Source organism: Ischnura elegans, chromosome 3 (genome assembly GCF_921293095.1).
Source record: "Ischnura elegans chromosome 3, ioIscEleg1.1, whole genome shotgun sequence".
Classification (NCBI taxonomy): domain Eukaryota; kingdom Metazoa; phylum Arthropoda; class Insecta; order Odonata; family Coenagrionidae; genus Ischnura; species Ischnura elegans.
In genome coordinates, this window is record NC_060248.1 from 107,998,842 (window position 1) to 108,024,381 (window position 25,540).

At 39.6% G+C, this 25,540-nt stretch overlaps 1 protein-coding gene across 1 annotated transcript; it reads right to left on the reverse strand.

Moving 5' to 3' along the window:
• Positions 1 to 554: 554 nt before the first annotated feature.
• Positions 555 to 17,239, reverse strand: LOC124156333 (transient receptor potential channel pyrexia-like). Its single transcript, XM_046530823.1, has 3 exons — positions 17,152 to 17,239; positions 4,477 to 5,367; positions 555 to 3,223 (listed from the first exon to the last, which is right to left on the reverse strand). The coding sequence occupies exons 2-3, from the start codon at positions 5,359 to 5,361 to the stop codon at positions 1,094 to 1,096; spliced, it is 3,015 nt and encodes a 1,004-aa protein (XP_046386779.1). The 5' UTR covers positions 5,362 to 5,367; positions 17,152 to 17,239; the 3' UTR covers positions 555 to 1,093.
• Positions 17,240 to 25,540: the final 8,301 nt, after the last annotated feature.

A 25,540-nucleotide genomic window follows, 5' to 3' on the forward strand; every position in this document is an offset into this window, starting at 1 on the left:
AGACAATGAAATGATCCCACAGCGACCATGACAGTATGTAAAAGAGGCAAGAATGAAACTGCCAAAACTTCGATACAAGCTCATTTTGAAAGGTTGCTGCTACAGTCGGCAATACCTTCCAAAAACAATCTTTTAATCCTGCACCCTTTCAATGCCTAATCATTTCATCTCATCATGTCTTTAATTGGCACGTGACCTTCATGACCTACATGCATCAGTTTACACTAAATTTAAATTTCTGTATTTTGAGGGAAAATATTACATTGTGGTGATAATGACATCCGAACTCTTGCCATTCCATCTATTCCATGAAACAGCACTTGGTCAGAGAATTTTTTGGTCTTCTTTCCTCATAGAAAGTTAAGCATCAACATCCACATACTTGTTTTTGGCAGTGATTTTCTTGTGCTAACAGAATATTGTTTTCTTTGCCGATTGAATGCCACTTCATCATTGAAACATTCCTAGAGTGGACCAGGAATATTGAATCTTGTTAACATTGGGGATGAGTAACTTGCCAAAGTACTTCTCCAGTAGTATTTTTTGTCAAGAGATGAATTGTTGAAGACATTTTAAGTAAATTGAAAACTGGAAGCATGCTCTCACATTTGAGGAAAACCGTTCCTTGAGAATTTCAATGTGTCAGTGGAGTGTGGTAAAAAAGGTCTCAAATTATGAATAAATTGATAGATGATGATAAAAATAAATATGGATGAAACAGATCTTGAGAGCTGAACCAAACCAAGACCTTGACGATTGATTGCGATAGAATAAAATACTTTCCATGAATGGGTCAAGCTGTTTCCAGTATCATTGCTAGGGCCATTTTTGAAAAAAAAATTGCACGTGCCTTGTGAGAGTCATTAAAAGGAATATTTACATGGTTCAAGTCATAAGGTTCAAACATCCATGTTCTGTCGGGGGTTTTGGAGAAAATTAAAATTCCCTGGCATTCTACTCTACAATGCTGCACCATTAAATGTTTGTAGTTGAGATTAATAGAGGCAGGTATAGATGTGAAAACCTTGTATGAAAAATAGAGAATTATTGTATACTCCATGGTGGAATGAACGCATTATTTTTCAGTTTTACTTCAGATGCGCAGTGATGATGGTTTTGGCACCCACACTGGTGGAGCAAGGCTAGCTACTGAATTGCTGCTCAACCCTCTCATTGCTCTACGTGATCTCAATACCTGTTGACCCAGTGTGGATAAGTGAGGGGAATGGCTTGGAGTTGCATTTCCCATGTTATCAGTAGCAAGCACTGTTGTCACCTCTCGTAAGAAATTTTCCAGCATGTTCAAGATAGTGCTTTCCATACTCTTACTTATATTATTGGTGGGACTCAAGGAAGTCCAGGAGTCAACTTTTCCCAATCTCTGGTTAATGTTTTGTTTGCTATCTCGCCTGGCAGTTGCTATGTCAATCATGGAATCTAGTAATCTTCTCGGGAGATCTCTCGCTAAAGCAGAATTTTTTTCTTTGGGAACTCCATTTGGTGAGAAAGCCTGTCTTGTCTCTATTGCTTGACGACGAGCGATAGGAGATACCATGCATTCAAGGAGATCAACAAATTCAGCTCTCTTATGCAAACCCCGTGCCCTTCCTTCACTTCTCAATTCTTGTGTGTCACTGACAGCAAGCCCAACTATGAGATTGACCAGCACTATGGATGCTACGACCACAAATATCAGAAAACTTATACGACTTGTACCCTTTAATAACTTCTCTTCCTCATCATTGCCCAATTCATTGTTGAATAAGGTTGTGTATTCAAACTCGCCTGTCATCATAACCATTGTCTTTACAAAGGACCTCCATGGATTGCCAAAGGAAGCCTTTTGGGTTTCATGGAATTGAACAAAGAAGCTGAAAGAGAAACCCAGAACTATACAACCTAAAACACAAAAAGTCCACAGAACATTTCTAAGAACTGCCTCAAAAAGCAATGCATGAGACCCCAAGAGAGGGAACCTCCCCAACTGAAGCATTAGGCCAATCCATGACAGAGGAATGGCTATTGAAACACAATGCTTCACCCAGTCACTTGCACCAACAGAGGGAACGCCATCAAATTCACCGGCTAGGATCCAAGCATTTGATAATATTGCACTAACACCATTTGTCCAAGTCTCAAATTGTTTCGAATAGTATTTTATGTTCATGTAGCACTGACCTAAAACATTTAGTAACACAACTAAGGCAAATGCTAGGTGCATGTAACGTACAACAAGAATAAATCTGTGTAGATCGTTGCTTCTGAATTCTGAGCCGTACGGGTATAAGTATTCTAATGTAATATATGTGGATAGAGAAATCACAAAAACAAAATATGCGGATACAACAGCCAAATAATATTTCCGTAAGCGGTTCCATTTTAGCCGTACGTAAGTTTCCACCATTGGATGCCCGAGTATTGACCTGATCAGATCCTTGGGTACATCTTTCGCATTAATAATTGAATTCAAGACTGTAGTTTGTTTGTCGAAACCATCCGGAGCCATTATTCTGAAATCAAGGTAGAGCATGAAGCCCAATTCTTCTGGGGAAGCTGAGTTGCAATGTATCCTCGATTCAAGGATATCAAATAGGAAACGTTTTGGTCGTGGAACATGATGCAGCAGTGCTTCCATAGCTGTGACTCCTGCCTTATTACGAAGTCCTAGGTTGGCACCATTATCAAGGAGCAGTGAAATGCAGCAACGAGATCCTACGTTTGCTGCTCTGTGTAGTGGAGTACGGCCTATGCTATCCACTTGGTTGGTTAGCATTGTCCTCCTCTCAAGGTCCATCTCGGATTCCAAAATGAGGCGAACAATCGCTGCATTCCCATTGCCAGCAGCCTCATGGAGTGCTGTACTGTTTCCTCCAGCTGGGCTATTCCACCCAGGATCAGCTTTACTTGACAAGAGTAGTATCACTGAGGAAAGCGAGCCCAGAGTCACGGCATTGTGCAAGGCTGAAGTTCCTGTGCCAGGGTCACATGCTTTAGCATTGGCTCCATTTCCCAGAAGACATGACACTACTTCTTCATAGCTACTAATGGCATTCAAGTCAAGCTGGTTAACCCCTGAGCCTGCCAAGAGAAGAGGTTCAAGTCCTAAGCTATCAATGTAGCTTGGATCTCCACCTGCAGCCAATAAGAATGAAACACATTCTGGGTGATTGCCTTTTACTGCTTCATGAAGAGGAGTTCTGCACCCACAGTCTAGCGATGGCATCTGTGGGCAGAATAAAAACTTGTTATGATATTCTTGTATGCCAGTGGCGGATACAGATGGGGGCGCGCTCCCCTCCCTTGCGGGTCCGGCCGTATTGCCAAACATTGAAGTAACAGAATTGTGATTTTTTTATATCATAAGATTGCATTGTCTTATATATGTATATAATTACTTTAATTAAAATTTTATTTTACTCTGCCTGTGACTTGATTATTTTTTATCACGATGAAAGTAAAGGCAACTCAATATATCTTTTGCGCCCCCCCCTTGAGTGTTTTCTGTATCCGCCACTGTTGTATGCTTTTACTCAGAGAATATGTGCACAGCAAAGGTAATTGGCTTCTGCACATGCAACCAAGATTGAAATTCAAGATCATGTGATTTATTGATTGATGGGTCGTATCAGTTTTTTCCGAGGGTAGAATTTGCTTTTATATTGTTTATTTCATTTAATGGAACAGTCCCAAAGAAGTAGAAATATCAGGATTTCAATACGATCTTAAATGCTTACTTTGCTAACAGTTTTCATTCGCCCTCACTCAACCTGAAGGTCGATTTGGATATGTGACATCCCAGAATCAGCCACAGTCAGTGGCAGATGTAGGATAGGGACAAAGGGGGGGGTGGGAAAGTGTGGGTTCAAACAAAATTACCATTCTATCTAGCTAGAGAGTTTAGAGCTAATTTGTATTTCAATTTGTTGAAGTAGGAAAATATAACTAAATACTTTTGTACAATGTGGCAACGTCTAAAAATTTCAATTTCATCCTAATTTGTGTGTTGTAATGTGTTTTGACCTAATTCGGCAGCTATAACCCCCTTAGATTATACAAATCCCCTCCCCCATAGATCAGCCACTGACCACAGGAATGTGATAATCATACACTCAGGGTATGGGAACAGTTTCTTTGCTTGGGCCACCTTGCACTTCAAGGATTTTATTCTGTGGGTGTCTGAAGTGCTTTCCATTTCCCCTTATAATATACAAATCAGACATTTCTCTTAATAATACTGAAATTGGGGTTTAAATGTTGGGGACGGATTACTTTGCAGCCATTGTGTGAGCTCTCGTATATTTTGGCTTTGAGTTAATGTAAGGTTTTTAAATATGCAACAACTGTTCAAGGATGATTTTGGATTATCTATCCATGTTATTAATGCCTTAATTATGAGGTCATATTAAAATATTTTTTCTTGATAAAAATCATTTCCATAAATGTTTTATGAGTGTTTAAAAATGAAGTTGAGCTTACCTGAAAGCCATCAAGGAAAGGATCAAATTCATATTTTTTGCCCTTTGTCAAGGCGTGTGCGCTAGATATCACGGAACATGCTATTCCTCTGGGTAACAAATCATTTGTCTGGATTTCTTTAGTGAACACGTTTGGTTGTGCACCAGCCTCCAATAAGAAATAGACACACTCCTTGTGTCCCATTGCAGCAGCTAGATGGAGTGGGGTGCGACCATATATGTCCCTTATGTTAGGAAGTGATCCTGCTGCAATCAGGTACTCCAAAATGCTATGGTTTCCCAGCCAGGCAGCAAAGTGGAGAGGTGATATGAAAAAAGGTGGGGATTGTGCCATTACATAAGCTCCACACATCAGAGCTGTCTCGACGTCCTCTATGCTATTGATGCTGACGGCTTTCATTAAAGCTTTGTTCAGTCGTGGATCATTTTTAACCTTGGCTGCATGCACTTTGGGTTTTTCTTTTGTTGAATCCGGTGTCTGTGATCGCATTATCTGTTCTTGATCTTGTGGTTGATGTAAGTTGGTGTCTGGATGCACAACATTAGATTCCTCTGTTGATGTTTGCTCCAGGTCTTGCGAATTTATATGATTCGTTGACGCCTGTGTGTAAATTGCATTTTCCAATAAATCTATGGATGATCTGGGGCTAGCTGGATTTACAATTATTTGAGGCAACTCAATTTCATTTATATTTTCTTTCTCTTTTGAGGTAAAATTAAGCGTAGGCCCATCAAATGTGAGGTCGTCTGAGTCATCATCATCATCATATAGCATAAATGTGTTTTGAACTTCAGGTGTCTCTCTAAGTTTATGCTCTTCTGATTTATTTATTAGATTCTGCAAACTGGTGGATATAAAGGCAGCATCGTCAGTGATATCTCCCATCCTGGCCTGTAATGTGGCAAAGAGTTATATTAATGTAAAAGAAGATTAAAATATTCATACATTGAGAATATGTTTGATGATGAAGGTGAAATCAAAACTATACAAAGATGCTCAGTGACCTTTGAGGAGTTAAATGTGGAGGTTGGCGATAGAATTACATTTCCTAATTGATCCTACATTTTACTACCAAACTAATTTTGTAACACTTATTTTCTGTGTTATGCTTTCTTATATATTTCTCAACAGGCATTATCAATTTTTACAATTGTTTTGTAATCATAACTTAATTTTCAATTCGCTTGAGGCATGCGAAACAATCAGTCGGTCTCTTGAATCTCTTTGTTTTTTTAAGATTACTGCAGCTTTAAAATGAATGTTTTCTAAAATTCTATTGCAAATGGCCAATGTTAATTCATTCATGGCATCTCAATTCCATGAAAGTGTCAAATTTATTTAGACATTTTATTTGAGATACCACTCAACTTGAAAATAAATTCCCCCTGATGCCTGCCTCATTTATATTATAGAGAAAAAATTTTTTTGTTAAAAGTATGATGGTATATGTAACCGCAAAAGATGGAAAATATTATGTCCATATACCCCGTACGGGATCAGCTTATACCACACTCCTCAACATTGATATTTATGTATGTCCGTACGTGCGTAGATCAAAAACGCACGCATCCTGTGAGTTATGTTTTCCCGTTAGGCGTGTCAAGAGGTATGCCTGCCCGGCAGGATATCCAATCACACAAGTTGTTTGACGTGACGCAACAAACGGCTATAGGACGCGTCGGACACAATCAGAAGTAGTACTGCGAGATTTGGGAATATGAGATGAACCTACGCACTAACTTTGGTTGCAATCCGTCCGGCGACAAATATAGATTTAATTACTTACGTTTTGTTTGATATTTAACAGGAAAATGTAATTAATAATATAATTTTCATAAGTTGTACACATTTAGAATATATGCATATTTTTTTCAAACAAAGTCATGTTTTCGAAGTTGCTACTTTTACACAAAAATCATTTCCTACATCATATCTGAGTAAGTACAAAAAAATCCGTTAAAAATTAAAAAAAAAAAATAGGAAACAATGGCATACTGAAGATAAAAGTGCATATTAAAGCGTTCAGGTTTAAGAACCTGCCGGAATAGAGGGATGAGTGATAAATGATATTGGAGGAATGGAATTAGAAAGTAAATATTAGTGCAAGAGTTGAAAGTGCGGAAACAAAATTTTGACGTTTAACTGTGTTTTTATAGATGCATAATTTTATTATTAAATGATATTTTATATTTGTATTTTTTGGAAGAGATAGGGATAAGTTGAACGCTTTTGAGATGTGGGTGTGGAGGAAAAGTGGCGCCGACACCATGAGGCCCGAGCCCCCTCAAAAATTCGTTATGGGTGTGAGGAAAAAATGTGTCAGGCTTGTCGATTTTCCACGGAGTGTCCAGATATCGAGATTCGAGCTATCAATGGTCTAATTTTGATCATATGACTCTTCTAAAATGCTTAAAAAACTTAAAACTAACTACTGATAAAATTTCCCGGGGCAAGATCCCCGGTTTGGGCCCCCCCAATATTTTTTGTAAGTCGGCATCCCCGTGGAGGAGGCTAGATAGAGTGAAGTGGTTGGATACATTGAGGAATAGGGTGGTTTCCTATTATTTTTTTATTGCCTGAATCGAAAGATTATTACTCCAGGTGTACGCATTTCACGCTCTTAGATTTTTGAATGAAGATACCTATTTTTCGCGATTAAACGAAAAGTGAACATTTTCAAGCGCGCGAAAACGCGACGGGTAAGTAGGAATGCTGGGAAAAGTCCGTGTGACGTCATTCTGGTTCCAGCTGTCGCCGTGTGAGATGACCTTGAGGCGAGGCTTTGAGCGCTGATACGACGCAGGCTGCAAGCAGGTAGCAGAGTACCCTGCTAGCAGGTAGCGCTTGGCTTAAATAGGATTATTATTACCCTATCAAACGAATGAAACTTTCCGAACTTAGGTAATTTTAATGGGTGATTATTAAGAGATGTTTCACTGAGCTGTGTGCCTCATGCATGCATTTGTAATCTCAGACAATGTAAAACTCCTATCTACTCATATAGAAACTAGGTCCCTGTGACGTCACGTGGAGTGGAATCGCATGGGCGCCGAACTGGCCTTTTTCAAATGAGGTTAAAATTGACCATTGTCATTCGTCTAAACTGGGATTTCTAAAACCAAATAATTTGTATATTATGAATACACTAATGGTGGGTAAGGAATAGCAATCAATGCATTTCGTTTTTTTGATGGAGGAAACTACCCTAATAGGAAGTCCTGGGAAGAGTTGGGGGAGCAAAAACATTATTGAGAACTGTACTAAAGAGAAAAGGGAATTGGATAGGCCATGTTTAGAGAGGGAAGGGGTTTTTAAATACAGCAGTCGAGGGAACAGTGGAAGGAGAAAAGAGGAAGGAGATGGCTGAAGATGATAAACACATTGAGGTTAGGAAGTAGAAATAAGGAAACAAAAGAGGATGCCTTGGACATGAGGAGATGGAGACAACCAGGCAATGGCGGATCTAGGGGAGGGGGGGCATGAGGGCACGTATCCCCCCTCCAGTCACTTAAAAAATACAAAAATTTTAATACGGTCCCATTACCATTGCGTTCGTTTTGTATTACGAGGTATCCTTGTGCCCCCCCCCCCCCCCCCCCCCCAGAAAGAAATCTTGGATCCGCCCCTGCAACCAGTGGTGGTCTGGCCAGGACGGCTGGTCGGCGATCGCCGAGGGCCCCGGGCTTTGGAGGCCCCCACAACGCTCGCATCTATTGTGAAGCGTGCATGAAAGATGTAATAAAAAGACTCATGAACCAAATTGAAGAGTACATGAACCAAATTTTTTGCCTTTATGAAATTCTACGTTTTTATTGGTTGCTTCATTCACATCATACTCTGTGAAGTAAGATTGTATTTAAAAAAAATAAAATAAAGGTGTCAGAAGATAAAAGAGAAATTGATGCTTTTTTGAAAGGGTGTTTCGAAAAGGTTATTTTAGAGTTTTTTTAGAATTCAGCGTAGTTTTAAGAAAAAAGATATACTAAATAATAGATAATAGAACCATTATGCTTTATTAAATTTTATAAGCTGTGAAGTTCTCACTTTTAAATGTATTTTTATTAAGAAATTGCTATTTTTATTAACTATTATCTGGCTTTTAAGTGCCAGAATAGCGTCAAAGTTCATTTCCGGGTATGCAATTTCGTAGAAATTTTCTGGGGGAGGACTCCCGATTACTCCTAAGTAAGGGGGCCCCCGTTATTAACCCAAGTCGAGGACCCGCAATCGGCCCCGGACCGCCCCTAAAGATAACTATGGTTTTTGAGACCTGCCGGCAGGGATGGCAATGGAAACTGAAAGAAAGTCAAAACCAATAAAATTTCAATAGTTTCGTTCCCAAAAGGGAAATGTAGAAACGAAATGGATGAAAACCCGGGGAATTAAACTCCGGGTCGAAACGAAATCAGAGTCAAAACTACTTCGGGTCGAAACTAAACAAAAACTCTGGGACGAAACGAAACGTAAATAATGTTTCGCACCGGAGGGACCACGTGCGTCACCCTCGAACAGTTTAGTTTCGACCCGCACACCGAATACGAAGTATGGTTGAATGAAGTAGAGGTTCAACCTACCGCCATTAGACGCATGGGGCAATCATATTTTTATCACTAACTGGAGAACGGTGAACACAAACTGGCCATTCCATTTTTGAGCTAGATGTTTTAACTTCTCTGCGCCAGTGACGTCATGGCAAAATTAGCAGTGCCGGAACGCACTTTCCTTAAGTTTCTTTAGAAGTGAAATAATACTCTGCGTGTTTTTTATTACAAGTTATTATTTATATTTTCATACTATATATTTTTTTTGGTGCCGAATGTATAAATTAGAAATTTTGAGACGTGTTATTGACACGTTAAGTGTTATTAAATATTGATAAGTGTTATTAAAACTCTACAACTCTATTAAAATAACACTATATACTTAGTGTTATTAAAAATTGATAAGTGTTATTTGACTATTACGTCTTTTGTTAACCAGTGCTGGAACGGCGTTGCGGCACCATGACACCCCTGCTCTACACGTATGTCAAACGTAATGGGTCAAAACTATTCCCTCTTATACCCCTCCACTCAACTTCTGGGGTCGAAATTTAACTATGAGCAGCGGAGTTCCGATTAATTTAGTTTCGTTCCTAGGAGAATAGTTTCGTCCCGGGTCGAATCTAAACTACTTGGTGATTTTAATTTCGTGCGGGAACGAAACTAAATCTAGGCCTCGTATTTTTGTTTCCCTCCGGGTCGAAACGAAACATTTTCGTTTCGTTTCAATTGCCATCCCTGCCTGCGAACGGGCAGAAAACCAGTAGATGATGATAACTATGTTTTAACTAAAATGGGTCATCAAATCTGCCAACACCCTCAAATGAAGTTATCTGAGTTGATTTATTACACCTTTCATACATGCTTCACGATAGTCGGGAGCGTTGTGGGGCCCCCCTAAGCTCGGGACCCTCGGCCATTGCCGACCTGACCAGACCGCCCCTGATGAAATGTAACCAAATCGAGATAAGGATGGTCAGAGAAGGAACGGATTGCCCTCATCAGATACATCGCGGTTAGTCGCCGCAAGGGGCAATATTTTCGGGGAGACCTGAGCCCGCAAACCCCCCCCCCCCCCCAGCTGCGTGCCTGGTTGAAATCGCTTCGATGATCTTCGAGTGTGCTCGTATGCCACGTATTTTTTCCGGATTAAATTGCTGGGATGGTAAATTAATATAACCGTTTTAGGGATGACACAATGCAAGAAGCAAGGCAGATGCCCCCCCCCCCCCCCGTCCCTCGCTGGATACGCCCATCACACAATGAGTTCGGGTCGCTCCATGACCAAGCTCTTATTTGTGTACAAGGAAGCGGTGTGATGTCACGTCCGCCCTCAACCGCACTGTGCCTTATCTGAAGGTTGCTTATTCGCCTGATAGCCAACTCTGGCCGTTTTCCGCAATCCTATTGAATTAAATTGCTTAGGCGGTTAAATTTTGTAGTTGGAATCAGCGATAATATTGGTTTTATTTTACCAGAAAAGGCTTTATTCCTTGAAGGTCTTTGTGGTCCAGTGACTGGTGCCGCAAATAACATGGCTCTGAAGTTTGCGGAATAAATCACTAAACTGCTCGCTTATGCACTAGGATAAATTACCCCATTACAATTCAGGACTCCCTGTAAAAAAACAGCAAAACACGGAAAAATCCTTAAAACACTCGCTCAACATTTTGCGCTGTTCCTCTCCCTATATCTTATATAGGAGCTATATTTCTTAATGGTCATCTATGAAGTTTATAATTTTATCTTTTAACATAATTTCAATCTACTGAAATTAAGAGTTAGGGTTTTAAGATATCGTGTGATTCCTTGTGATAAAAATATGATCCGATGTTTCAGGGATCATGACAGGCGCATAGCCAGTGGCAAAGGGGACTTTTGGGGATTCAACCTTAACTCCCCACTTCCCCCACTCCCCCCCCCCCCCCCCCCCCCCGAATATTTTTCCCTTGTAACGACTGGAGACAACCAGACCAGGGACACTTATCCTTTGACTTTCTCTTTGCTATTTAAAGTTGTAGACCGACATCAGGGTCTCATTTTCAGATCCTACATTTTCTCAAAATTATACAATATTCACAGGTACTGCCAGTAGCCCCGGAGTTTAATTTTTTCTAAAACCAGGCATATTTTGGAAACAAACGCCTGCAGAGACCAAGCCATAATGACTGCGGCTGTTTTGGTAAATAAAACAACCATTACCGCAAATTTCGGCAATATGAAAACGAAATTTATATGTTATTGAATGAGCTTTTTGATTTTCCGATGCCTGAAAAAAAACTACTATTATAGGCAACCCGCACATCACCCAAACACGCCCCGAGGAAAATTTCTTGCTAAGTGCGATGACAATAATAATAATAATTGTTTATTACAATTATCGTTTTGAGTACGGATAACTTTCTCATTACCAATTACATTTTTTGGAACGGAAGGGGTACCGACACCCTGACGCGCCCTGCACCGCCATCCCACCCTCCTCGACCATGAAGCATATCCAGCCCGGCCCGGGCCTATTAATTATATCATCATCAACTTGTGGTGTTCTGCCCGTCGGTAGGTCCCCCGCGCCAATGCTGTCTCCATTCCCTCCTATCTTCATCCATCTCCTTGAAGTCTCCATATCTTCCAATTTTTACGTTGTCGATAAACTTCAGCCCTCTCCTTCCCCTTCTTCTGATCCCTTCCACTGTTCCCTCCAAAACTACTTTCAAAATTCCATCCCCTCTCATCAAATGTCCCAGCCAGCCAGTACTCTTTCTTTGATTTATTTTGTCCATCAACGTTCTTTTCTCATCCATCCTTTTAAACACTTGCTCATTCCTAACTCGATCCGTCCACCGTATTCCCTCCATCTTCCTAGAAACCCACATCTCAAACGCCCCAATCCTGTCCCCGTCTCTCTTCCCCATCGTCCAAGTCTCACATCCATTCATAAACACACTCCACTCATAGCATTTCACCAATCTCTTCCTCAATTTTATATCCAGTGCCTTGTTACACAAGGCACTGGAATTTCTTCAACTGGAACTTTTCTTCTTCTCGAAAACTTCTTTCGCCATTCCTATCTTTCTTTTTATTTCTCCTATACTTTTCCAGTGTTCAGTTATCAAAGTCCCCAAGTACCTGTAGGTTCTCACATTCTGTATTTCACCTAATTTTGTCTTCACCCTCATACCATCTACATTTCTCACTTTTATCACTTTAGTCTTCTTAACGTTTATTTTCATTCCATATGTCTCCATTACTTCCTCCAACCCTGTTGCCAATATCTGCAATGACTCTGTGTCCTCGGCTAAAACCACCATATCATCAGCAAATCTAATGCATCTTATTTTTACTCCACTATGCTCAGTACATTTTTTTGTTCCAGCCTTTTTTGGAATAGGTGTCATCACAATCTTTAAGAAGTCTTCCGGAAGCCATTTCCCAGTATTATATATTGTGTTGCACAAATCCACTATCGCATTCAATCCTTCTTCTGTTAAACATTGGAAAAATTCTATTGAAAGCTCATCCAATCCAATAGCCTTCCTATATTTCATTTCCTTCATTTCCTTCCGCACTTCACACTTCAGTATTGATAACCCTTTATACCCATCCTATGCCTCCCATTCGCTTTCTACATCCAATGCTTCACGTTTTTCATCTGTTGCACATATCTCCTCTACATATCCTTTCCATCTTTCTCTTACTTCCACTTGTTCGCATTTCATTTTACCTTCCTTATAAATTATTATATTACATATGAAGACCAAGAACTAGGGTGGGGCAGACGGGGCACATGCCCCGGGCGGCAGATTGCATGGGGCTGATAAATTTGAAATGTTTATTAATACAAGTTATTTAATTTGTTAATTCCTGGTTCAGAAAACGCACGACAAACCCAAATGCATGCCTGCTCCAGGTCCTTCAGCTCTAGGAGGGTGGTAGACGGGGAGGGAGGCCAATATTCCCACTTCATAACACTCGTCAAATAGAGCGTTGTCGGAGCAGGCATGTATGGCGAGAGGAAGATAGGCAGAAAGAGAGGAGACACCATTGCAGGAAGAGCGATGCCATTCATTCGGTTACACAGGGGGGTTGGTAGATAGGCCAATGTAAAATGCTGGGCATTTCTGGTACAGCAGAGTGTATAATAATGTTTTCCGTAGCACATGATAGGTCTGATATTGAAGGGAGTGGGAAAGCGAGGAATTTATCAGGAAGAGGTTTGGTTATTAAGATGCACATACCTAACTCTCCCTCCCATTCTCTCTATCCATCCGTGGTCACAGAATATGCTACAATCCGGTCACCCTAAATAGATTTCTCTTAGATCTACACCTTACCCTCGTGAGAAGGTAGTACCTGGAATCTCACCTTCGACAAAAAGAAACCATATGTCCCAAAACAATAAGGCGGGGAAAAATCCACTCACTCTTTTTCCCTCTGCACGACCTTTTTTCGGGGCGTGGATATTCTACGGAGGACACTAAAGGACCTTTTCCCCGTCCTTTCGGACAATAGGGTGGTTTCCTATTTTTTTTATTGCCTAAAATCTAGGTCCCTGTGACGTCACGTGGAATGGCATGCTCCTAGAGCTGAAGGACCTGGAGCAGGTATGCATTTGGGTTTTTCGTGCGTTTTCTGAACCAGGAATTAACAAATTAAATAACTTGTATTTATAAACATTTCAAATTTCGCCGTCCATCGCATGGGCGCCAATTTGGCCTTTTTCAAATGAGGATAAAATTGACCATTAACATTCGCCTACACTGGAATTTCTAAAACCAAATAATTTGTATATTACGAATACACTAACGGTGGATAACGAATCGCAATCAATGCCTTTCGTTTTCTTTGATGAAGGAAACTACCCTATTCAACTACTTCTAGATTTTGCCGCGATGCCCTTCGCTCGTCTTCAAAAGACCACCAAATCTGGCGAGCATTTTTTAAGTATCGAAAACATTGTCTAAACATAGTATAGCAATAAAACCACAGCCCTCACCTTACAACCGTGCAAGATTTAAAACATGTTGCATCCTAGTAACCAAACTCCCTACCGATAAATTCCTCACATTCCTTTTCCTTCCACGCTTAAAATGCAGATATCTCCCGCCTATCCCTTGCCCGTACACCCTCGTCTTTTGACCAGGCACATATCTGTGTGGAGTTTCAGCTCTCCTTAAAATTTTCCCTAAACAGTGACTCCGTTGATTCACTTACTTTCACCTTCGGATTGCCTTGGGTTTGGTTTTAGTGCTGAATGTATGGAAACCCGATCACAAGTGTATCTCATAAGGCGTGGTATTTTTGCTCTTTTCTATCTCATTTGCATGTATGCGCTGTTCGTCTGTTCGGGGACAAATATAAACAGTTTCAAAACAAAGTAATCAGGGAACTCAACCAGTCAACTCAATGTGAGAATGTTCATTGTGATATGAAATACCAAAAAAATGAAAATTTAATCGATAGATTTATAACATTTCGACGCAAATTAAAACCTCCCCGAAACTGGGGATTCCCACTTCCGCCAGACAATTTTTTATTCCTTCAACTCCTACGATAAAGGATTTCCGCCAAGCCACGTTCGCTACTATTACTTACTGATGTTTTTGTTGTCAATACCCATCATCATCATCAGTCAACAATCCTAAGATTGGTTTGACGCAGCTCTCCATTTCTCTCTCCTATCCGCTAATCTCTTCATAGCTACATATTTATTCTCTTTTACATCCTTTATAACCTGCCCTATATAACTCATTCGGGGCCGTCCCTTGCCCTTTTTCCCTTCCACTTGTCCTTCAACGATTGTCTTCATCAGACCATCGTGCCTCAAAATGTGGCCAACTAAGTTGTCCCTTCTTCTGCTTAATGTTTTTAGGAGGCTTCTCTTTTCTCCTACTCTCCTTAGCACTTCATGGTTACTCACACGGTCAATCCATTTTATCTTCATCATTCTTCGGTAGCACCACATTTCGAATGCTTCCACTCTTGACTTCTCTGCTGCTGTCAACGTCCAAGCCTCGCTTCCATAGATAAACATACTCCGTATGTAGCATCTGATGAATTGTTTCCTTACTTCTATGCTGGTATTTTCAGCTGTAAGAAGATTCTTCTTTTTGTAGAAAGCCCTCTTCGCCTGCGCTATTCTACTGTGTATTTCTTTCTTGCTCCGTCCATCGCTGGTAATTCGGCTTCCCAGGTAAGAGAACTCGTTCACCTCTTCAAGCTTATGCTTTCCTAGGTTGATGTTTGTTTTAGCCTCCTCTCTTTTACTGCAAACTAATATCTTAGTCTTCTTTTTGTTGATTTTCAGCTGATATCTGGCCATTGTCCTTTCCATGTTTGTCAACGTCTTCTTCAAATCCTTCTCTGTCTCGGCTATGACTGCTATGTCGTCAGCAAATCGCAGCATACTAATTTTTTCTCCGTGGATATTGACACCCGAAGCTTTCTGCTTGATTTCATTGATGGCTTTCTCTATGTAAACATTAAAAATTAAGGGGGAAAGCGCACAACCTTGTCTCACCCCTTTTCTTATTCTCGCTTCTGCACCGTTTGGTCCACATTTGATCACAGCTACTTGGTTTTTATACAAACTATGAATAATTCTACGATCATTGTAGAGTACGCCGATTTCTTTCAAAATTCTAAGCATTGAATTCCATTCCACGTTATCAAAGGCCTTCTCTAAATCGACAAATGCTATGAAGGTTGGTTTGTTTTTCTCCATTCTCTTCTCTATGATCATCCTAAGAGCCAAAATTGCTTCCCTTGTGCCCCTGCTTTTCCTAAATCCGAATTGGTCCTCATCCAGGAATTCTTCTGCTCTTCGTTCAATTCTCCTATAAATGATTCTTGTCAATACCCATGCATTAGAAAACCATTCATTTCGCGAGGTTAGCTGTATATATTTTGTTTGCATAGTGCTGAAAGTAAAATTCATCGTTAATTATCGGTATGCAGCATGAAATGTAATTCTAAATAGAAAAAAATGGAGTGTCAGGGGATAGTTGCCCCTGGTCTGGGGGTCTCTTCAGCAGATGTTTTGGAGTAGTCGGCACAAGTGAAAAAAATACAGGGGGATCCCCTAAAGACACCCCTACCCAGGCTACGTGTCTGGCGGAAGTGGAATCCCCAGTTTCGGGGAGGTTTTAATTTGCGTCGAAATATTATAAATCTATCAATTAAATTTTCATTTTTTGGTATTTCATATCACAACGAACATTCTCATATTGAGTTGACTGGTTGAGTTCCCTGAATACCTTGTTTTGAAACTGTTTATATTTGTCCCCGAACAGACTTACCGAAGGAGCAAAGTATAAATGTTAACCCCGACCCCTCTCTCCCTAATGCATCCCACGGTTGACTCAAAATTGAAGTAAGACGGTGATCGCAAGTATTAAACGGGAAATATAATGGAAAAAACGATATCCGTGTACCACGTACGGGATCAGATTTTACACCACTTCGATATGTGCTTCCGTACTTGCGTGGACTAAAAACGTCGCGTGAAAGCATGCCCCAGAAAAAAAATTTGCACCGAGAGGATTAACGCATAGTCGAGTTTACGTATGGGATCAGCTTTTACACTACTTCGATACATCCTTAGAGTTATGCTTTCCATTCGAACGTGTCCAGTTGTGTGCCTACCCGGCAGGATGTATAACCACAGAAATTTTATGACGTCACGTAACAAACGATAATGAAAAAAAGACGCAAAGTACCCGTCGGACGCAACCGAAAGTAGCAGTACAGGGTTTTGAGGCATAAAATGCACCTATGTGCTAACTTTGGTCGCGATCTGTGCAGCCGTATGGAAATGCATATCGGACAGATAAACAGACATCCTTTTTTATACATATAATATGTAGTGTCATTCGGACATTTGCTTCATAATGACTAACTTATGAGACTAAATTTACATTGGTGGCACCTATTAGAACTCTTTGACCCCACGCTAAACCAAATCGTCGCCTATGCATACCACCCTCCGAAATTAAATGAAAGGCTGCGTGCTTACTTTCAATGTATCAGTGGTTTGGATCAAATGCATTCACGCAATAATTTAGTATAGTTATATACGTGCAGCTTTAGCTTGTGTTAGACAAAACGCAATTGCGTAAGTGTCTATCAAAATACTCACGATTTATTTCGGCGCTAGCGGTCCGAAGTTATGGAGAGAAGAATGGATGTCATTTCGTCTCTGAGGCGTTATCAAAAGTGACTGTCAGGAAGTGACATTTTTTCGCTTTTGAAGCGGGAAGTTAGCGTACGGGAAACCACCGATTTGTGCCACGCTGGTGATTCATCCACATCTTCGGATAACCACGACATTGTGTCTTCAGTTGCTGTCTCGCCATGTAAAAAATTTGCCAGTTTTTTGGGTGAAAATATTTTTCGCTCGGTACTTATGATTATATACGCCCATTGTGTGAGGTTAAAGACGGCTTTTTTCGAGTCATAAGGTCGTGTAATGTGTCTTAGAGTTACTCGCTAGTCTAGGTAGATCGTATATTGACGCCAACAGGGTCGAGCGTAGAGATCCATCTACGGTATACATCGCAATAACTAGTTGACTTTCGAAATACTTTTCACTCTTGGGATTTTGGCCAGAAATTACGGAAAATTCGCATCTGTGCGCCGCGAGGGAGAAAAATGTTAATGTTTAAATATTTTGTAAAATTTCATTTATCAGACGACACTAAATTATATTTTTGAAATTTTAAGATAAATGTGTCTACATTACAAAATGAAAACCTGGGCCAATTCTGAGTTGGAGTATTTGAGAAATTTTTATTAAAATTTAAATATAAAAATAATAGGAAAGGGAATTTAGTAATTTTTGCATATTCAGTGTCTAATGCAAAGTCTTAGCTTGAAAATAAGCCATACATTATGGCTCTAGGACAATGTGTGTAAGAAATAGACGGAATCATATGATTAAAAAACACGTTTTTCTTTCCAAAAATGCGCATAAAATTCTCAAACAATATTATTTGGAAAACTGTATCGGGGTATTTATTTTGAGGAGGATAAAGACCCGCAAAGAAATTTTTATCGAAATCTGATATCCTAAGGGGCATTTTTTATTGATTTGTGGTGGAATGACCTCATACATTTGTTTCATGAATTTTTAAAGTCATTTTCTTATTTCTTGGTGTTCTTATTATTTTCAATTTGCCAAAGTATTACGCTTCTACGTAATTTATTTAACTTAAATAATCAAATTTAATATTTCGCATTAAGGGCTTCAAAAAAGAAAGCGTCCAATATTGATGGTTTGATTTTATTTCTTGACGTGACTTGATTATATTAATTGTATTTCTATGTTTAGAGCAAACAGATATATGATTTGATTTCCGTGAAATTTCCCGATTGTTTAAATAAAATACCTTTTCTAACATTATATAAAAATTCTTTCTATAGCAAGCATCGAGAGTAATACTTACTCGAGTGTTCACCACTCGAAACATATATGCTTAAACTTCAAGATAATAGATTGACTTATTCCATAATTTTAAGTTATCTTTCAGAGATACGTTTCAGAGGCAGAAAAATTAGCAATCATTGATAATCGGATCCGTTCACCGTCCTTTTGTAAAGTAAAAAACAGTCAAAAAGCTATAAAATTATGACGTAGTTTAAGGCAATTCAATGAGTTTTTAACCATTATCAACACGCTTAACAAACCATAAATAATGTCAACGTTACCGTCTTCTTTGGTGTCATACTTTCTCAAATTTCGTCATTCTCAAAGAAACTTTGGCAGCATTATTGAACTAAACGAGAAAAAAAGCTTCAAAGTGACCCGATAAACCTTTTGTTCTAAATTAGCATTTGCTAAAGTGGTCTAATATTAATCTATTCGACGCTATTCCGCATACAATTAATTAACAAAATAGTGTCTCTTGCTCAGTACTTTATCAACCACTGTTACCGAAAACACGTTCAGCGACGAATTATAATATAATTATTATTCTTCCCAGCGCTACAGTGCGCAATGGCTGAAAAAAACGCTACAAAATACATATCGTCTTCCATCACCTTCGAGTTTCAACTTTAGGAATTTTCAACTTTCATCCCTGCTGTGTGCCGTACCCGGACTAACCCCTCAATTTCACTGACCCATTCGGATAATAGTTCTCGGCGGATGATCAGGAAATCCCGATGCTGCTCCGGCACCAAGTGTCGGGTGATCGGCTTATGTTGCGGCCTGCAATATTCGCGAATTGCATGATATGCTATGAAGACATTTTCCTACTAATTAGAATTTTAATTTTACCTAATGTTACCGATTTCCTTATAGCAAAATTGATTTCTCCCGTGATCAATCTCGTATTTAACTTGGTAGAGGGAAAATTTTTGCAATTACTCGTAATAAATTCGAAAACACGCAAAATTAGATGGCTCCGGGGATTCTGCGTGAGCGCGCGCCATTCCATTGCTTATGAACGTTTGGATTTTGAATTGCTAGGTTTTCAAATATGATCCCTTCTATTTTGTATTTAATATTTCGATTTTCTATTTAATATGAACTAACCAGGGGGAAAATAAAAAATAGGGTACTAAGTAGATGGTTTTAAACTAATTTTAACAATTTTCATGATCGAAAATAACTTCAGTTGTCAAAGAAATCTTTTGTAAATCCATGATTTATCAATATTTTGTTTTCTTTAATGAAGGAAAGTAATTGTGTTTTAATATTTCGGGGGAGGGGGAGTTCGGATCCCACAGACCTCCCTCCCTCCCAGATCCTCCTCTTGCTCCGCCACTGCCCCCATATCTTCTCCAGTACACTGCAAGCTGTGTGCCCCATATGCGGACACCCCTGATAATTCGGGGAAGGTTGATTGAATAGAGGGGAATTGGGTAGAGAAGCATGGGTTCATCGCAAGTGGGAAGTGGTATGTGATCTCCTAACTAAAGAAAGAAACGTTGCGTAATGTGAGCTGTGGTTTGGATGACAGTGAAATTAATATCATAATCAAAGCAAATCTGCTGCAACTGGCAGAAAACATAAGATAATTACAAAATTTTCAATTAATTATTTTCTTTTTTTCATTTCTCTGTCCCAAATTGTGTTCTGATGATGAAATTAACTTAATACATTTTAAGCTCATGGTATGTTCTCTCTTAAATTTTGACCTGGAATTGAAAATACTCTTTGCAACTGTTTCAGGGAATTCTATCTTATAAAAGTTTTATGTAATGAAATTATTTATACAATCATTTTTCTGTCTTATCTAGCTTATATTTTCCTGATATTCCCAAAATAATTATGATTGTTAGTTTAACACTCCTTTACAGCCATTTTAATCATAGCTCATGGTGTTTAAAACTCAATAAGTTCTATCATTTTGCATAACTTTCCTTGTATTTTCTTAAGATGTTTTTTCCTTTAATGTCTGAAACAACTTAAATGAAGTAAACTAATTTTATGTTTCTTTCTATTCTTTTTTATGCTGGAGTTCATGAAGAACTTCATTCAACAAACATTTTATACTTCAGTGACTTATTTGTTAATTTATGTTTTTCTAACAAAAGACTGTGCTAATTCCCAATAAATATTATTGTTGCCTTTTTACATTTGCTTTAATTTATATGCATATTCCTAAGGTAACCCTAATGTCTGCTGTCCTAATGCCTTGGTGGGTCTTCCCTGCAAATATCAAACCAATGAAACTACCTTAATAAGGGAAGGTCGGGCGGAAGAGGGTACTTCTTTACAGCCTCCACCTCGCACGAATAAATTTATTCTGTTATTATTATTAATTTATTCTGAGGATTAACAAATGCCTTAAGGCATTTGTTAATCCTCAGAACCAGTTATTAGGTGCATACCAGTTCCCAAAAAGGAGTTGAGGCCAGTTTACAACGTACTATTACTGTGAAAAGGCCGAAAATAATAGACTTTATAAAAATGGAATCGAAAGAGAGCGAGTTTCAGTGATTTGAATTTGGCGGCAATAGCTGACCAATTGGAAAAAGCTGTGCAAAAATGATTTTTTTTCACTTAAAATCTTGGGAAAAAGATTATATTTTCTAGTTATAGAATAATCAGTGGACAAATTACTGAAATAATTTTATTTCTTAGTCATTTTTTGGAGAAGGAGACGTCGGTAAAGTTAATATAATCTCAGAATTTGTTCCTACCTATTGACTGAAGTATTTTGCTGCAGTTGCGTTTCGCTTTCAATGCCTAAATTACAATCATACCATAATAAAAATGAAAATTTTTAGAATCCGTTGTTGTGACAATTTTTATTCTATTCATAGTTTTAATTGCTTTTTGTTAAACAACTAAAATACCTACCCTATTTTCACGTATTTTAAACATAGTGTGGAGGAAAACTTTATGTTTTTCACTTTTCTACGCAAAATGTTTTACACCTCATTATAAAACAAAATGTCTACTTTAATTTTCAAGAGAAAAATCCTGCCCCAACCTGCCACCCCACCTCTCCTATCAAGTTATGCGCGCGAGTATCCAACCGCCTGACGCGAAATATTTCAATGTTTGTTCCCCATGCAATGGAGTAAGCCCCAAGCAATAATTCAGAATCTGTACCGATATCTATCGATATCAATATTTTTTAGTTAATTACTAGCTGACCCGGCGAACTTCGTACCGCCTAACAATCAATGAACTTACAGTTCAGTTACACCATTTATAAATAAAGAGCGGCTGTATCGTTTTTAATCATGTTTAAGTTATTATAATAAAATAGGGATACTAATTCAATAAAACTACGTACATAAGTATCAAAATTGCTTGTCAGAAAGACATTTTCTTTTTTGAATCTGCATAGGGTGGATCGGAGCACGTTTACGCGGAATTTTTTCAGTGAATTTTCTTACATTTTGACTTAAGAAATTTTGGGCATTGTGGTTCTATGAATCAGTTAATGAAATAAAAATTATACGGATTCGGTTGTTGGCTATATGTGCTATTAACCGTAAAAAAATGCCTTTAGGTTCAAGTCTGTTGCGGAAACTTGGCCCGTTAACGGGGCAGGTTAACACAACGCCAGACCGACTGGTCCTCAGAATCGTGTAAGAAAAGCCCCTATGAAGCAGCATTCGTATCTAATACTGTAAGCGCGCCAGTTATAGTATCTCTGTTTGGAAAAAATGCACTGCGTAAACGTGCTGCATGCGTAAACGCACCACGGTGTGTCCTACACATTCGGGTTTAATGTCTTGCGTCAAGCACCTTCTGATATACAACAGTTTTTGTTTTGTTATCAGGCGCAAGATAAAGCGGATGAAGCTAAATAAATATATCGAAGCGAAGCAGTGACGCAGCGAGGGGGGTTTTTGGGGGTTAAAACCCCCCAAGAGCTCAGAGAACTTTTTTATAAAAACTTTTGTTACTAGTATTAGGGGGACGGTTGAGTCACAAAATATTTAACTGTTCACACAGCCGCAAAACCTACCATTTTGAACCTTTTATCCTAAAAAATATCTGGGGAGGGCCCCCACACCTCTCGCTTATCTTGGCGAGTTTTCTATACCCCACAGACCCGCCAGTATTTGCGCCTATCCTTAATTCCTAGCTGCGCCCTTGAAGTGAAGGAAGAAATACAGCGGATGGTTTACCGACTCGTAAACATACCACATATTGTTTACCATGAGAAAATCATGGGTTTTCACTGACACATGAGAACAAACATCACAAAAACTGAAAGACTGACCATGCGATTTGTTAATCGTTATCACGAATGCAACACGAATTGGAAATTGAATTCGTTCAAGCTCAAAAGGGCATATAAGTTGGGATCATGGAATCTTCGGATTGAGAACTTCCTCATCTTTGAATTTTCCTTTGAGTATAGTGGCGTGAATTACTTTCATTATCAGTTTTTTAATAACCAAACACGCTCCTTTGGATAGTTTTGGTTGGTTTAGGTTTCGAAAGATCATGAACACAGAGCCTACCTTTAGCTGTAAATCGTGCCGTGGTAAGCCAGGTGCGTCCAATCAATATTTTTTAGTTAATTATGAGCGAAAATTTGTAATAGTTGATTATTTTTATTAACTTTATGATATTTTTAATATCACAGTTTTTCGCTAAATATTTTACGTAATTCTAGGATGAAAGTAGCCACCGACGCTCGCCGCTCCTGAGATATTTACACCAGGAATTAAACTTAAGTCATATCATTAGACGGAAAAGAAAAATCTTGCTCCAACTTGCGCCCCTCCGATTTTTTCGTGGTAAATCAAAATGATGTCGGGCTTTTCTCGTGCCTCGTGACCCGCAATACACGGGGTAGGCACTCGGGAACTCTGCGTGACCTGCGTAGCAATCCGTTTGAGAGACTGGATTTTCCCCAAGCGTTTTTCCTCGCTTTCTGCACCTTTCTTGATTGTTGACTGTTCATCGAACGGCTGGCTCATCGTCCTTCCCCTCAACGGCTGGCTAGTCGTAATGCACACCCTCCGCTTATCCTCTCTTCGCTGAGCTCCACGCCAGACAATGGCAAACAGCATGAGGAAGTAGTCGTACGCCAACAGCCGCCACTCAAGTCAAGTTGGTCAACTTACAGCAATACCTCCTAACATGTTATTCTCACCGTGGACATACAAGCCTCAAATCGAGCAGATTTTTGCCTCTGGGACGTCAGATTTTCTCTAAAATGGGCATTTTCGGAGCCGGTTATTAGTGTCGTATGTTATGCCAGGAGGTATTCTCGTAACGTTTTTGCGTCGTCTCTGTCTATGGCTTCTCGTCCCTCCCCTGAACGGCTGGCTAGTCGTAATCATAGAGGTATCCTAAACATAGAGGTAACCTCTATGGTCGTAATGCACCCCCTCCGCTTATCCTCTCTTCGCTGAGCTCCACCCCAGACAATGGCAAACGGCATGAGGAAGTAGTCGTACGCCAACAGCCGCAACTCAAGTCAAGTTGGTCAACTTACAGCAATACCTCCTAACATGTTATTCTCGCCGTGGAGATACAAGCCTCAAATCTAGCAGATTTTTGCCTCTGGGACGTCATCAGATTTTCTCTGAAATGGGTATTTTCGGAGCCGGTTATTAGTGTCGTATGTTATGCCAGGAGGTATGCTCGTAAATGGCGCCATTAGAATTTGTTTACGTTTTGGCGTCGCCTTCTGCAGCTTTCGTGGTTGTTGACTGCCCATCGAACGGCTGGCTTATCGTCCCTCCCCTTAACGGCTGGCTAATCGACGTGATGCACCCCTCCGCTTATCCTCTTTTCACTGAGAAGCACGCCAACCAATGTCAAACAGAGAGAGCATTGTAAAGAAGCGAGAGTAGTCGTCCGCCAACCGAAACAGCCCAAGTCAAGTTGGGCTTCTTACAGGGATACCTCCTAATATATTATTCTAGCCGTGGTGATGCAAGCCTCAAATCTCGCAGATTTTTGCCTCTTGGACGTCAGAATGGACATTTTCGAAGACGGCTATTGGTGTCGATGTCAGGAGGTATATTACATGCTTTTCTAGCATAGGAGATACAAAATGCCTCAAATCTCACTGTCTTTAGTCTCTAGGAGGCCAAATACGCTGTAAAGACAGCATCTTCGAGAGTGGTATAATTTATCAGGAGGTATTCTCGTAAATGGTAATATTGCCACTGCTGCATGGATTTATTACAGCAGTCTTTGATCCTCTCATTTCAAAATTGAGTATATTGGTGTTAATTTCGGCAAAAAAATTATGTTGTCGCTTATTTGGTTGCATTTAATATAAAACTTAAGGTTAAATTTGAAGCTATCTTCACAACTGTTAATTAATAAAGTAAATACTTTCTTAAGTGTTCATGAAGGGCGAAATATGCTTGCATTGCTGCCATTTCAACGCAATTCACTTACTAAATAGCTGATTTTAAGTTGCTTGAATGCCCATTATCTGCTCTCCTCTGCTTTCTGCATTGATATTTACTTACATTGCCAGTTTCCTTATGACCTAATTTCTTGGGGAGATGAGCACTGTGTTTCAAGCCTTTAATTAAAGCTACTCGGCTCAATTCGATGATGCACTTTTGAGCCTTAGGGAGCTAGTGAGCTGGCAGCAACTGGACTCCCAAATGGCGCATGTTAAAATGCCCATCTTTCGCAGATATTCAATGACGATGAATAGCAGACGATGAGACCTCTGAATTTTCTCTCTATTTTTCCTTTATAGCGGCATCTAAAATTGGGAATGTGTCAAACACAAGGATGCCGGGATCACCTGTATATTTTGGTGCATTGTTAGTGGAATGTATTGAATGGACACAATGCCAATGTAATCAACTTGTACTGTCCGAGAAATTACTTTCTTTACCCTTTCTCTACCCATTGCAGTGCACAGAGATGGGGCCCAACCATAGGTGGATCTAGGGGGGGGGGGGCACGGGCCCCCCCCAGACTCTTAAAAAATATGCAAGATTTTTAATAAGGTCCCATTATCATTGCGTTCATTTTGTATAACGAGATATCCTTGTGACCCCCCCAGAACAAAATCCTGGATACGGCCTTGTTTGTGCCCCCCAGAAAGAAATCCTGGATCCGCCCCTGGGCCCAA

Excerpts from the sequence above, each read along its gene's own strand:
- LOC124156333 (XM_046530823.1), bottom strand. The coding sequence starts at position 5,361 with ATGGGAGATATCACTGACGATGCTGCCTTTATATCCACCAGTTTGCAG. Across the intron at positions 3,224-4,476 it reads CTTTCCTTGATGGCTTTCAG|ATGCCATCGCTAGACTGTGG; the intron begins GTAAGCTCAACT and ends TTCTGCCCACAG.